Source organism: Sciurus carolinensis, chromosome X, assembly GCF_902686445.1.
Source record: "Sciurus carolinensis chromosome X, mSciCar1.2, whole genome shotgun sequence".
Classification (NCBI taxonomy): Eukaryota; Metazoa; Chordata; class Mammalia; order Rodentia; family Sciuridae; genus Sciurus; species Sciurus carolinensis.
The window spans coordinates 16,654,560-16,669,862 of record NC_062232.1 but is presented as its reverse complement, the minus strand read 5'-3'; the positions used below and the strand labels follow the sequence as shown (position 1 = coordinate 16,669,862).

Here is a 15,303-nt window from a genome sequence, read left to right as displayed (position 1 = left end):
ATGGGATCCGTATTCCTGATTCAACTGAGCTGCCTAAAACAAGTAAAAACAAGTACTCAGATGGCAATTCTATGTGTTAAGGCCTTTTTCAAGTGCTTTACACATACCAACTTACTCAATCTAACAACCCTATGAGATGGAAGCTATTACCATAAATTTACCAACAGGAAAAGAGGCTCAGAGAGGTTAAGTAACTCGGAAAGCAGAATCCATGCTCTGATTTCAGAGCCATTACTATAATGTGCCCAAAGCACATTGCAGCTCGATGAAACTTTTTTAAATGAGTAGTACCATTTTCAGATTTCGTTAGCACTATTTTATGGATACTGTTCCTTGAAGACTCAATTCTGTAGATAAGTTTCTGGTAGCATGTGATTTGTTTGCTTTTTATACTGAAAATATACTTTTAAAAAAAGGTAGAATAGGGACTTTATGCTAAAAGGCAGGTTTTTCAAAATAGTCTTCACTGTATGAGTGGATTTCTTTCAGAGCACACGAGTTCAAAGAAAACGTAAGGGGAGCAACCTGTCCACATCAATAAGGCTCGCTGATGAGTTGAGCAAAGCTCCAACTTCCCTCCACGTGCATCCATTTCATGCCAGCCTCCCCCACAACCTACAGTAGTTTTTCTGAAAGTGACCCTCCCCCACCCACATTCCAGGTTCTGAAACCTGACTCTTCCAAGCAACCAAAGCCACGAACCCTGCAGTGTCCTGAGCTGGCCTCATCCTACCCACGATCCCAAGAGTGCATCGGGAAGGTGGGTACTGTGGAGGGAGGCACAACTTTTCAAAGTGTTTTATTCACGAGAGTACGACCCAAAGGGCTGACCCCACCCACCCCGGGGTCTCATGCCTCCGCCCGGCAGCCGCACGCTGCCCAAGAAGATCGGTGAATGAATCGCGGGGCCGGGACGCAGCCGGCCCGGATGCGGGAAAAGCCTAGGGGTGAGACGGGCCTGGTCCCCAGAGAGGCCCCACGAGAGCGTGGGGAGGGCTCCGGGCGGCCGGGAGGGGGCGATGACAGCTGTGACCCGGCTCCACGCTCTCACCTTGAACATGTCGCTGGCAGAGGCGGCTCCGGCAGGGTCACCCCGGCCTCGGCCCCGCCCACTATAGAAAGGCGACTACGGATGCCTGGTAGGGCCCTGATTCCCACGACCACAAGAGGACTGCCTTGCGGTTGACGGCGGTACAACCACCTTGATCCGCGAAGGCTTAGTTCAACCACTCTTGGCTAAAAGCAGCCTTATTGAGCTGCATCGCGTCGCGCCTGGGGCAATGGACAGGCGCAAGCCCCGCCCTCCTGGAGGCTCCGCCTCTGCGCTAGTTGTTGCTAGGCGGCAAGAAAGCGCCGGCTCTATGTGGGCTGCACGCGGGGGCACGAGGAGGGAGGCGCTGAGAATTTGCCTTCGCAGCCACGATTGGGCGCCCGGTGGTGTGGGTTAGGAATCCTGTATGCGGAGGCGGCCGGCCGGGCGAGGGCGCTCGGTGGACCTCGAGAAGCTTCGAAAGCCTCTCAGCCGGAAGTCCTTGATGAGGGCCTGGATTCACCTCACAAAAGGTTTTTTTGAATTTTTACCTTGGGCTGGACGTTTCTCAGGGCTTAAATTTAAACTAATTTGCCACGTCCTTTAGTCGTGAAAGGTTCTAACATTCTTTATTCTCTTTAAGATACTTAAGTGGAAGTCCTTCACTGGGACTCAAGTATTTGTCCCTTGTAGAAGTTAAGTAATAGTAGCAATAATTATTAACAAGAATATCAAACACTAATACAGTAATATGTGCACAACTCTAATCAAAGCTCGTTCCACATACTCATCTAAACCAAGTAGGTGGGCATGATTATCATTCCCAATCTGTAGATGAAGAAACTGAGGCATAGAGAAGTGGAGTCATTTATTGGTATAAGGTCACAAAGAGAAAATGGGAAACCAGGATCCAAACCCAGGTAGTATACCTTTGAAACCTGTACTCAGCCTACAGCTGTTAGACTATCTCAATAATGAGGGCGTGTTTCATTCCGTATTTCTATCCCAATCTGATAGAAAGTACATATTCCTATCCATACAGGCATCTGAAAGATTTGGGGATTTATGCAGTGTCAAGTCACTGCCTTCCAGCCAAAGGCAACTAGGAAATGCCTGTACTTGAAGAAATTGGGGTTTCTCATTGCTGCGAGAAAAACGCACATTTGGGGGAAGGTGGGACATTTCAGTAAGAAGGTGTTAGAAACAGAGGATTTGGGTTTTGGTTGGGTGATCTGGGGACAAGTTCAAGAAAGCAGGACTTTGCTTTGGGTTAGGCTCTTTTAGGAAGTGGGGGTAACACCAAGGCCCAGCTATTAGTGCCAGGCTAACTCCCAAATGTTAGGACTGCTTTACCCAAGAGTATTGATTCTAAGCCATCGTCATCCCTAAGAAGAAATTTTGAATAAATTCTGAAGGCTCTATATCAGTAATGTAACATTATATATAAAAGTGTGAAGCATAGTGATAAATTAGGACAGGTGTTCTAAATTCAAGGGATATGTGAACTTGGGGAAAAATGACAACTTCATTTTCACTAACCTCTAACTGAACTTTAGTGTTTCTTTCAATTATAGTGTAGGCAACAACCTACAGTAGTATTAACAGTACCTCTGACTTTGTCATCAGTAGAAAGCACAGATATTTTCTTTTTTTTATTTTAATTTATTTTTATTGTAAACAAATGGGATACATGTTGTTTCTGTTTGTACATGGATTAACAGCATACCATTTGCATAATCATACATTTACATAGGGTAATGATGTTTGATTCATTCTGTTATTTTTACTTCCCCCCACCCCTCCCACCCCTTTTTTCCCTCTATACAGTCCCTCCTTCCTCCATTCTTGCCCCCCTCCCACCCCCCATTATGTGTCATCATCCGCTTATCAGTGAGATCATTCGCCTTTTGGATTTTTAAGATTGGCTTATCTCAGCACATATTTTCATACCATGTTACAACCATGGCAGATAGCTCAAAATATCATTTATGCTCATTAGTACTTCAAAAGTACAATAGCTAGATTTCTTATTTAATTCATAAAGAAGACATAAATATTACTATAATTTTGCTTTAAAAATGTTTTCATGATGTGACTAAGAATTTGGGAGCTGCATCCAAATTGGAGTAATGCTTCAAAAAATAAAAAAGTTAGAGGTAGAATCAGGTAATTTAGTATACACCCTCTTGCTTTACCAATGAGGGGATTGAATATGGAGAGGCTACGTGATTTGCCCGAAGTCTTATGACTCTTTACTAAAAGTTGGACGAAAAGTTTTCAGACAAATGTGTAAAACCCCTCACTCTGCTAGGCACCAGGGATTCCAGTTATCAAAGGGCCTCCTTCTGGGCGCAGTGGTCACACCTGTAATCTCAGCTGCTCAGGAGGCTGGGGAAGGAGTGAGACCCTAAGCAACTTAGCGAGACCCTGTCTCCAAATAAAAAATAAAAAGGGCTGGGGATGTGGCTCAGAGGTTAAGTGCCCCTCAGTTCAGTCCCTAGTACAAAAAAAAAAAGTGCCTCCTTCCCTGAACAGGGTTCCTGGGTGATAATAGGAAAGTGGTAAGACTGAATTATCACTCTAAAAAGTTAACTCTAGCTGTAGTGTAGAGAATGAATAGGAGGAGAAAAAGACTAGAGACAAAGACCAGTTAGAAGGCTATGGATAGAGCCATTTGTCTTTTCCACCTACCAAATAATATTTTTAGTACACAAAGAATATAAATCATAAGCAACATTAAGAGAGCCATAATACCTTCCTTTTTAAAGGGTTATCTAATTATCACAACAATTTTAGCATGAGTCTAGTCCAGGAGCTGTAATAATATGGATTATGATGTCAAAAGCTTAATTTAGCCTTTAGCAGATGTCACACACCTGTAGTCCCAACTGCTAAAGAGGTTGAGGCAGGAGGATTGCAAGTTCAAAGCCAGCTTCAGCAACTTAGCTAGACCCTGTCTCAAAAATTTTTAAAGTTTAAAAAGGGCCGAGGATGTAGCTCAGTGGTATAGTACCACTGGGTTCAATTCCCAGTCCTGAAAATAAATAAAAAGGCTTAATTTGTGTAATTTCAGATTATTTCACAAAAGGAAAATGAGTCATTCCTCAAATGGGGCAGACACTGGTATTCCAAAATCAGATAATCAACATTCAATAAAAGACCACAAAGCACATTTGCCAAATTTTGTAAAGGCAAAGGGAGCACAACTGTAAGTACCCATCTTTTGCCTTGTGTCATTCTTCATAAATGACCAGTTTCTAAACTTATCCAGATTTACCCAGATAACTTCAAATACTTCTTCTTGTGTAAATTAAAGATTTTTGTGTTACAAGGGCTGAGGATATAGCTCAGTTGGTAGCATGCTTGCCTGGTATGCACAAGGCCCTGGGTTCAATTGCCAGCACCACAAAAACAAAAGCCCTTAAGATTACTTTCAAGTTGAATAACTATTATAATTGTAGTATTTTATAATTTACAAAGCAAGTTAACACACAGCTATTTGATCCTGATACAATCTTATCAGTTTTATTATATTTGAGGAAGAAACAACTAGAAGGTAAATGACTTGCTGAAAGTTAAACTAATATATGGTATCAATTAGTATTCAAAGATTTGTTTACATACTTCAGGTCTTTTCTTCTCTGCATCTTGTATTCTGCACTTTTCCAGTCAATGGTGACATTATACAGTCTAGTTAGAAGGCTATGGATAAAAAAAAAAAGAAGGCTATGGATAAATTCACTTGGTTTCCAACATACCACATATTCTAGTACACAAAGAATGTGAACTATAAGCAGCATTAAGGGTCCCTTTCTGCACATGACCCTATCAGGGATAATGATGGGGTGGGAGGATATTATAGAGGAAGACCCTCACAATCTGCCAGTGCAGAGAAATGATTAATAGTAGAATAATTCTCTGACCTGACTAGGATGAGCCTGGTTGGTTCAAGCAAAGATTAGAGAAGGGAATTTCTTTTCCTAGAGCATAGTCATCGGCCCACAGAAGAGACTTGGGCCTCCTGTAACTTCGACTCTTCCACATTCCGTTTTCATTCCTGAACCAGTTGGACAGTGTTTTAAAGAACTAACTTGTAACCAAATCATCTTAGGTCATAGATGTATTTAGGAGGCAAGCTTATATTTTCACACTTCTTATTTATTATATGCCTCTTTTTGTGGTGTCGGGGATCAAACTAAGGGCCTTACACATAGTAGATCTACTACATAGTAGTGTAAGGGCCTTACACTGAGCTACATACCCAGCCCTATGTATTATATGTATCTTAATGATAAATTTATGATATATTTGCCTCAATTATAAAGTTTTTACCAGGACTTTTCTTTTTAATCTCAAGGGAGATATTCTCAAGTATTCATATCTTTCATTCTAACTAGATTCTTCAAATGAACAGTTCCATTTGTTATATCCAAATGTTCCTCGTTGAGTCAGTCTTAGCATGGAAGATTAAAAGATATAGGAGAAAGAAACATAACTGAGAGTTCTCCAAGATTTTAGGAAAATGAAAACTTTTGTCACATATATTAACCTCTTCTTTTCTCTCATAATTGATAGAGAAATTTCAGCTCAAAGAATACAGAAATCCTGGTTCAGTCACACGGACAAAGTAATATTTCAACTCCTAAAACACACAGTTTGTGCAGCGGTATGTATTTTTTTTTCTTTCTCTGACAAAATTACCAAGCCAAAATATCTGTTAACTAAAGATAGAATAAATAACCTTCTTTATCTCTTCTATTTTGATCTAATACACAGTTTGTGCAGTGGTATGTATTTTTTTTCTTTCTCTGACAGAATTACCAAGCCAAAATATCTGTTAACTAAAGATAGAATAAATAACCTTCTTTATCTCTTCTATTTTGATCTAATAACATTACATAGGGTTATGAAATTGCTTCTTTTTTTAGCTAAAAATGAATATTTCTGGATTTATTTTTAATGTGGATGACCATTATTTCTTTTTCTGAAATAAAAATGCCATCTTTCTTTTTAACTTGATTCCTTATTTGAAGGCATGAGACAGTGATCTTCCAGCAATTAAAAAAAATCTCTGAATTAAGCATGCACAAGACTGAGTTCAATCCCCAGTACTGTTAAATAAATAAATAATTTTTTAAATGCTGAATTAGGGGACTGAGAGTATGACTAAGTGGTAAAGCCCATGGTTAGCATGTGGGAGGCCCTGGTTTCAATCCCCATCACCAAAACAAAGTAAACCAAACCAAACTCTGAATTAAAAATGCCCTTACCTTCCACACACAAATTTCACTTCTTTTTTAAAAATTTTTTTAAATTGTTTTTATTTGTTCAAATTAGTTTTACATGACAGAATACATTTTAACACATCATATATGAATGGAGTATAATTTCTCATTCTTCTGTTTATATATGATGTGGAATTACAGCAGTTGTATACTCACATATGCACATAGGGTAATAATGTCCAATTCATTCTAATATCCTTCCTACCCACATACCCCCTCTCCTTCTTCACTCCCCTCTGTCTAATCTAAAGTACCTCTATTCTTCCCTAGGTCACCCCCCTTATTCTGAAATAGCATCTGCATATCAAAGAAAACATTTGGCCTTTAGTTCCTCTTTTTTAATGTATTTTTTTTATTTATATGTGGTGCTGAGTATCAAACCCAGGGACCTCACACATGCAAGGCAAGTGCACTACCACTGAGCCACAACCCCAGCCCCAGCCTTTATGGGCAAATACCATAATTCCATTCTTCTTTAAGGCTGAGTAATATTCCATTATGCATATATACCACATTTTCTTTATCCAGTCATCTGGTTGAAGGGCACCTAGGTTGGTACCATAGTTTAACTATTGTGAATTGAGCTGCTATAAACATTGATGTGGCTGTGTCACTGTGGTATGCTGATTTTAAGTCCTTTGAGTATAAACCGAAGAGTGGGATAGCTGGGTCAAATGGTGGTTCCATTCCAAGTTTTCTGAGGAAACTCCATTCAGCTCTCCATAGTGATTGCACTAGTTTGCAGTCCCACCAGCAATGGATGAGTGGACCTTTTTCCTCATATCTTTGCCAACATTTATTGTTACTTGTATTCTTGATAATTGCCATTCTGACTGGAGTGAGATGAAATTTCAGTGTAGTTGTGATTTGCATTTGTCTAATTGCTAGTGAAGTTGAGCATTTTTCATATATTTGTTGATCAGTTGCATTCTTATGTGAAGTGTCTGTTCAGTTCCTTAGCCATTTATTGATTGGGTTATTTGGTTTTTTGGTGTTAAGTTTTTTGAGTTCTTTGTATATCCTGGAGATTAATGCTGTATCTAAGGTGCAAGTGGTAAAGATTTTTTCCCATTCTATAGGCTCTTTCTTCACGATCTTTATTGTTTCCCTTGCTGTGAAGAAGTTCTTTGGTTTGATTCCCTTCCATTTATTGATTCTTGATTTTATTTCTTGTACTTTAGGAGTCTAGTTAAGGAAGTCAGTTCCTAAGCCAACATGGTGGAGATTTGGGCCTATTTTTTTTATTCTTTTAGGCACAGGGTCTCTGTTCTAGTGTGTAAGACCTTGATCCACTTTGAGTTGAGTTTTGTGCAGGTTAAGAGATAGGGATTTAATTTCATTTTGCTACATATGAATTTCCAATTTTCCAAGCACTGTTTGCATAAGAGGTTATCTTTTCTCCAATGTTTTTTAGTGCATTTGTCTAGTATGAGATAACTGTATTTATGTGGGTTTGTCTCTGTATCTTCTACTGTATACCATTGTTCTATGCATCTGTTTTGGTGCCAATACCATGCCATTTTTGTAACTATAGTTGTGTAGTACAATTTAAGGTCTGGTATTGATGTGATGCCTTCTGCTTCACTTTCCTTGCTAAGGAATGCTTTGGCTATTCTGGTCTCTTATTTTTCCAAATGAATTTCATGATCACTTTTTCTATTTCTATGAAGAATGTCATTGGGATTTTAGTAGGAATTGCACTAAATCCGTATAACACTTTTGGTAGTAAGACATTTTGACAATGTTAATTCTGCCTATCCAGGAGCATGGGAATTCTTTCCAACATCTAAGTTCTTCTTCAACTTCTTTCTTTAGTGTTCTGTAGTTTTCATTGTAGAGCTCTTTCACCTCTTTGGTTAGATCAATTCCCAAATATTTTTTTGAGGTTATTGTGAATGGAGTGGTTTTCCTAATTTCTCATTCAGTGGATTCATCGCTCATATATAGATTTGATTTGTAGGTGTAAATTTTATATCCTACTACTTTGCTGAATTCATTTATTATTCTAGAAGTTTTCTGGTGGAATATTTGGGTTTTCTAAATATAGAATAATATCATAGGCACATAGGGATAGTTTGAGTTCTTCTTTTCCTATTCATATCCCTTTAATTTCTTTCTTTTGACTAATTGCTCTGGCTAGGGTTTCAAGGTCTATGTTGAATTGAAGTGGTGAAAGAAGGCATCCCTGTCTTTTTCCAGTTTTTAGAGTGAATGCTTCCAATTTTTCTCCATTTAGAATGATGTTGGCCTTGGGTTTAGCATATATATCTTTTACAATGTCGAGGTATGTTCCTTCTATCCCTAGTTTTTCTAGTGTTTTGAACATGAAGTAGTGCTGTATTTTGTCAAATGCTTTTTCTGCATCTATTGAGATAATCATATGATTCTTGTTTTTAAGTCTATTGATGTGATAAATTACATTTATCGATTTCTGTATATTGAACCAACCTTGCATCTCTGGGATGAACCCCACTTGATCATTGTGCACTAATTTCTTAATATGTTTTTGTATGCAATTTTCCAGAATGTTATTAAGAATTTTTATATCTGTGTTCATCAGGGATATTGGTCTGAAGCTTTGTTTCCTTGATGTGTCTTTGTCTGGTTTTGGTATCAGGGTGATACTAACTTCACAAAATGAGTTTGGAAGGGTTCCCTCCTTTTCTATTTCATAGAATAATTTGAGGAGTATTGGTGTTAATTCTTCTTTGAAGATCTTGTAGAACCTGACTGAGAATCCATCAGGTCCTGGGCTTTTCTTAATTGGTAGGCTTTTGGTGGTATCTTCTATTTCATTGCTTGAAATTTATGTGTTTAAATTGTATATGTCCTCCTAATTCAGTTTGTGTGGGTCATATGTCTCTAGGTTTTCTGTTTCATTGGAGTATAAATAAAGATTTTCTATTTTATTGGAGTATAAATTTTCAAAGTAGTTTCTGATTATCTTCTGTATTTCAGTAGTGTCTGTTGTGATGTTTCCTTTTTCTTCACAAATTTTAGTAGTTTGAATTTTCTCTCTCTTTGTTAGCTTGGCTAAGAGTTTATCAATTTTATTTATTTTTTCAAAGAACCAACTTTTTGTTTATTCAATTTTTTAAAATTGTTTCTTTTGTTTCAATTTCATTGACTTCAGCTCTGATTTTAATTATTTTCTGTTTTCTACTGCTTTTGGTGTTGATTTGTTCTTCTTCTAGGGCTTGGAGAGGTAATGATAGATTACTTGTTTGTTGACTTTCTGTTCTTTTAATGAATAAGCTCAATGCAATGGACTTTCCTCTTACCACTGCCTTCATTGTGTCCCAGAAATTTTGATATATCACTATTCTTATTTACCTCTAAGTATTTTTTTATTTCATCTCTGATTTCTTCTGCTTTCCATTCATCATTCCATAGCATATTATTTAATCTCCAGGTGTTAGAGTAGCTTCTATTTTTTATTTTATCATTGATTACTAATTTCATTCTATTATTATCTGATAGAATGCAGGGTATTATCTCTATTTTTTTATTTTCTAAGAGTTGTTTTGTGGCATAAGATATGGTTATTTTAGGGAAGAATTCGTGTGCTGCTGAGAAGAAACCAAATTTGCGTGATGATGGATGAAAAATTCTTTATGTCTGTTAAATCTAAATTATTGATTGTATTATTTAGTACTATAGTTTCTTTGTTTAGTTTTTATTTTGACTATCTATCCAACAGTGAGAAAGGTATGTTAAAGTCATACAGTATTATTGTGTTCTGGTCTATTTGATTCTTGAAATTGAGAAGGGTTTGTTAGATGTATGTAGATGCTCCATTGTTTGGGGGCATAAATATTTATAATTGTTATGGCTTGTTGATGTAGAATTCCTTTAAGCAGTATGAAATATCCTTCTTTGTCCCTTCTGATTAACTTTGGCTTAAAGTCCACTTTATCTGTTAAGACAGAAACCCTTAGTTGTTTGTGTGATCCATGTGAGTGATATGTTTTTTCCCATCTTTTCACCTTCAGTCTGTGGATGTCTTTGCGTATGAAGTAAGTCTCTTGGAGTCTTTTTTCAGCCCAATCTGCCAATCTGTCTTGTGGTTGATGAGTTTAGGCCATTAACATTCAAGGTTAGTATTGAGATATGATTTGTATTCCTGGTCATTTTGGTTTATTTCTGGTTATCAATTTGAATTAGTTTCTCTTTTGATTGACTGTCCCTTTAGTGTAGTTCCTCCCTTTGATAGTTTTCACATTTTTTTTCATTTCATCTTCATTTTATTTCATTCTCATTGTTGAGAATGTCCCGTACTGCAGGCTTTCTAGTTGTGAATTCTTTTAACTTTTGTTTACCATGGAATGTTTTGATTTCATCTTCAAATTTGAAGCTTAATTTTGCTGGATATAGAATTCTTGGTTGATGTTCATTTTCTTTCAGAGTTTGGTATTTATTATTCTAGGACCTCCTATCTTTGAGGGTCTGGGTTGAGAAATCAATTGAGATCCAAATTAGTTTACCCCTATACATAATCTGACATTTTTCTCTCTGCACCTTTAAAATTCTATCCTTATTCTGTATGTTAGGCATTTTCATTATAATGTGCTTTGGTGTGAGTCTGTTGTAATTTTTGTACATTTGGGATCCTGTAAGCCTCTTGTATTTGATTTTCTATTTCATTCTTTAGGTTTGGGAAATTCTCTGATATTATTTCATTGGAAAGATTGTATATTCCTTTGGTTTATATCTCCATGCCTTCATCTATTCCAATAAATCTTAAATTTGGTCTTTCCATGTAATCCTATAATTCTTGGAGGTTCTGTTCATGGTTTTTTAATGTCTTCTCTCAATGGTCAACTCTGTTTTCAAGATTATGTATTTTATCTTCATTTCCTAAGGTTCTGTCTTCCAAGTGGTCTAGTCTGTTGGTGATGCTTTCCATTGGATTTTTAATTTGGTTTCTTGCTTCCTTCATTTTGAGGATTTCTGCTTGATTTCTTTTCAGAATCTCTCTTTATTGAAGTAATCTTTCATCTTCTGAATTTTATCTCTGATTTCACTCCTTACGTTATCTATTATGTCACAGATCAATCTAACTATGTACATTCTAAACTCCTCTGACATTTCTTCTACTGTAGTGTCAATGGATTCTATTATTGGAGCATCTTGGTTTGTTTGGGGCAATTTGTTCCATTGTTTTTTCATGTTGTTTGTTTGCGTACCCATCTAGCAGTGTGGATCTGAGGCAGTACAGTTTCTGCCTTGTAGATTTATAGTGTCCCTGAAGGTTTCCAGTACCTCACCTTTAAGGGGGAGATAAATAATAACAGCACCCAATGCAAACAATATATAGCCTTAAACCAAATAGCTCCTATTAAGACATTTCTAGTTTTGTAACAATAAACAGAAATGATGTGTTCAATTGTTGTCTATAATATAAACAGTAAGTTTTCAAAAGGGTTTACAATTTCAAATGGTGAACAAAGAGAATGAAAGTGGTGTAGGATGTAATGTTTATGAGGAAGGAGGAAAGAAGATAAAAGTAAAAAATCATAGGAAGAGTGAAAGAGGAATTAATAGAGGTTGGCTATTAGCAGGAGAAAAGAGAGAAAGAGAATCCAGTGAAACAGATAAGTGAAAAAAATGTATATAAAATAAAATTTTTTTTAATGAAAGAAAAAATAAAAAATATAAAAAAGTAAAAATAAAAGAACACACAACAAAACTTTAATATATTATTCAGAGATCCCAGTCCTCAATAAACTGATGAATTAAAAATACTTGGGTTAAAAAATGGTAGATATATGAGAGAGAAAAGGAAAAAAAGGATCTCAATGAAAAATTGAACAGTTGTTTCCATTGAAGTTCAAAAGTTTCTCAACTTCCCTTCTCAGCAGTTATGTGCAGTTGTCTGGAGTTTGATGCTAGCTCCACCCTCAGGATGGTTTGGATTGCTAGGGTGAGAAGGTTAATCCTGGAGGTGGAGCTCCTGGAGGCATAGGCTTAGGTATGCTCTGGTGTCTTCACTGGGTACCAATTGGTCTGGAGATTTTAAGTTTGTGCACCTCCAGGGCCCAGCAATTGCCAGTCCACATTGGAAGACTGTACCCCAGGAATCTCCTTTGGGTTCCACTTATGTGGTGTGGTAGCCTGTTCTTAGTCCACTACTTCACCTGTGGACCCCCCAATTCCTAGTTTCTGATTCAGTCTCTAAGCTTGATCTCTCCTACTCCAGCCCTTTCAAATTCCTGGTCAGGTGCTTCTCTCTCCCAGCCAGTCCTACAAGCAGCCAGATTGGAGAGGGAGGGGGAAACCAGGTGAATTTCCATGACCAGTATTCCCCTGTATAAACCTCTCTTCATGCTTGATTTTCTCCTGGTCACTTAGGTATACTCTGTCATGCAGCATGTGTTTGCCTGGCTTAGTTTTTGGACCAGACTCAGGTCTGCCAGTAATCAGCTCCCCCAGCTACTGGCTCCCCATGCTGCGGCTATAAAGTCGTTCCTTCTGCTATCCTCCTTGTACATTACTGAGAGAGATGGTGCTTCCCTCCCGTTCATGGATACTGTGCAGCACAGCTCACTATTTTTTCAAGCAGTGTCTCTGATCTCTAAGCTCTCTGTACTCCAACATGCCTCAGTCTTCCTAAGAATGGGGGTTCCTTTAATTTCTTTATTGTTTTACTGTGTTCACATAGGGACTGTTCTGGTTTGTACCTCCAGCCGCTGTCACAGCTGTGGGGCTGGGGAATCTTTCCCTCTTATTTTATTATACAGGACCTCCTGTGTCCCCAATCTGTTCTGAGTATCCAGTGTTAAATTCCTGTAAAGTCCCCCCTAATTCCTGATCATTTACCCACCTTATTGAAAAGTTGCCTGTCTGCTTTTCTTGGTTCATGCCATGGAACAACTAGGGAAGCAACCCCTCTATTCTGCCATCTTGTCCCTAGGAATTTCATTTCTAATAGTCCATTCTATGATATGTATACAACTTACTGCTGCATTGATTGTAATAGCAAAGAAAATGAACCATATAATGTCCATTGATAGAATGTAGATTAAATAAGTGTCACTGTTTTCATGCAGCATTAAAATGATTCTGCAATAGAAAGATAACCAACATAGCTTGTTAGTGAAAAAGTCAAGTCAGAACAGTATGAGGAGTATAATCATATGTGAGTAAAAAACAGAAGCATATGCATATCCTCAATTCCTCCAGAAAAACTTTAGCAACCCTACCAGGGTATTAGCCTTCCTTGGTATAGTACCAAATATTCTCCTAATAAAAGAACCTATAATTCCAGTAGTCTACTATTAGTGATAGTCATATTAAAGGAAATTTTAGCAACCCTGAAAAAAATAAAGTCTGAGCAATGTGTATACTTCTTCACCCTATGACACACAGACCCATTTCTGAGATCAGTAGAAATAGAACATCCCAGAGAAAACCCACCCAGGTAAACTCTTGACATTTCAGGCCCATTGTCTATTTTCTTTGCATACAGATCATGTTTTAAGTATTATAGTATAGGTTTCCTCATAATTTTAGACTCTTAGTAACAGAAAGAAGGAAATGAATTATTTTTTCATCTGTTATCCAAATGCTTCAAGTTAATAATTTACATTAATAATGCTTGGTCTTATTAAAAGCCCTTTATTATACATTTTTATGTGATTATCATAGGCATAAAGATTGGAATTTTTTAGGAGAAAGAGTGGGAGTTTTAGAGTTCAACAGATCCAAGTTTAAACCCTGGCTTCCCCATTTACTACCTATATGCTGTTGTGTAAGTTACAGAAACTCACCGGGCCTCAGCTTTCTCATTTGTAAAAATAAGAGTGATAATATTCTTTTAAAATTTTTTTTATTCTTTTTTAGATATACGTGATGGAAGAGTGTATTTTGACATATTATACGTTTATGGAGTATAACTTATTCTAATTAGGATCCCATTCTTGTGGTTGTACATGATATGCAGTTTCACTAGTGGTGTATTCTTTTTTTTTTTTTTTTTTACATTATTGAGTAAATCTTTATTGCCTCTTTTTTTAAATTTTTTTTTATTGTAAACAAATGGGATACATGTTGTTTCTCTGTTTGTACATGGCGTGGTGTATTCTTATATGAAAATAGGAAAGTTATGTCCTATTCATTCTACTCTCTTTCCTGTTCCCATCCCTTCCCTTCATTCCCCCGTCTAATCCAGTGATCCTCTATTCTTCTGTCCTTCCCAAGGAGTGATAATATTCTTTTTTTTTTTTTGGGGGAAAAACATAATATATTCTTTTTTTTCTTTAAAAAGCGTCTTTTAATTTTTTACAACAATGTACATTTCCATAACTATAATGTTCTTTTTTAAAATTTATTTTTATTGTAAACAAATGGGATACATGTTGTTTTTGTTTGTACATGGAGTAACAGCATACCATTTGCGTAATCATACATTTACATAGGGTAATGATGTTTGATTCATTCTGTTATTTTTTCCTCCCCCCCCCACCCCTCCCACCCCTCTTTTCCCTCTATACAGTCCTTCCCAAGGAGTGATAATATTCTAATAATATTGTTGTTGTAAGGATTAAATGAGTTTTTTATATATAAGGCACCTAACAAACTATGTGGTACAGGAAAGGTGCTTAAAAAGCTAGTAACTTATTACTGTTATCATTCTCATTTTACAGTGATTCATTCAACATCAAATACTTGTTAAACATCTGGTGTGTTCCAGGCACTGTACTAGATGTTAGGAATATAGTGGTAAAGATGAAAGACATTGTCCCTACCTTCATGACATTTAAAATCTAGTAGGAGACATAATCAAGTTCACCGGTAATTACAATAGATTGTGAAAAGTGTTGTCATAGGGAAAGAATAATGCCTGTGATCTCAAAAAGGACACATACTCAAATTTGGAGACACAAAAGATTAAGTAACTTGATTCCAAGCTACACAGATGACAAAGGAGCCAAGATAGGAACCCACCTCTTCAGAACTCCAAGCCCAGTATACTGATCACTTTATCAT

At 37.0% G+C, this 15,303-nt stretch overlaps 2 protein-coding genes across 6 annotated transcripts in view; one reads left to right on the top strand and one right to left on the bottom strand.

Annotated features, from left to right (window-relative positions):
- The window catches only part of Apoo (apolipoprotein O), a 63,161-nt gene extending 61,952 nt beyond the window's left edge, over positions 1-1,209 (bottom strand). For 2 of the 3 annotated variants that reach the window (XM_047536682.1, XM_047536683.1), the window contains exon 1: positions 1,052-1,191. In XM_047536682.1, coding sequence (XP_047392638.1) covers positions 1,052-1,060 — 9 coding nt within the window. In that variant the 5' untranslated portion in view covers positions 1,061-1,191. Of the gene's footprint in view, positions 1-1,051 lie in introns of all 3 variants that reach the window. The other variant, XM_047536684.1, reaches the window with a different exon arrangement.
- CXHXorf58 (chromosome X CXorf58 homolog) overlaps positions 684-15,303 on the top strand; it is a 33,621-nt gene continuing 19,001 nt past the window's right edge. Inside the window, exons 1-3 of one of the 3 annotated variants that reach the window (XM_047536679.1) lie at positions 684-760; positions 4,104-4,238; positions 5,606-5,696. In XM_047536679.1, coding sequence (XP_047392635.1) covers positions 4,123-4,238; positions 5,606-5,696 — 207 coding nt within the window. In that variant the 5' untranslated portion in view covers positions 684-760; positions 4,104-4,122. Of the gene's footprint in view, positions 761-1,348; positions 1,564-4,103; positions 4,239-5,605; positions 5,697-15,303 lie in introns of those variants that run through there. The other 2 variants (XM_047536681.1, XM_047536680.1) reach the window with 2 other exon arrangements.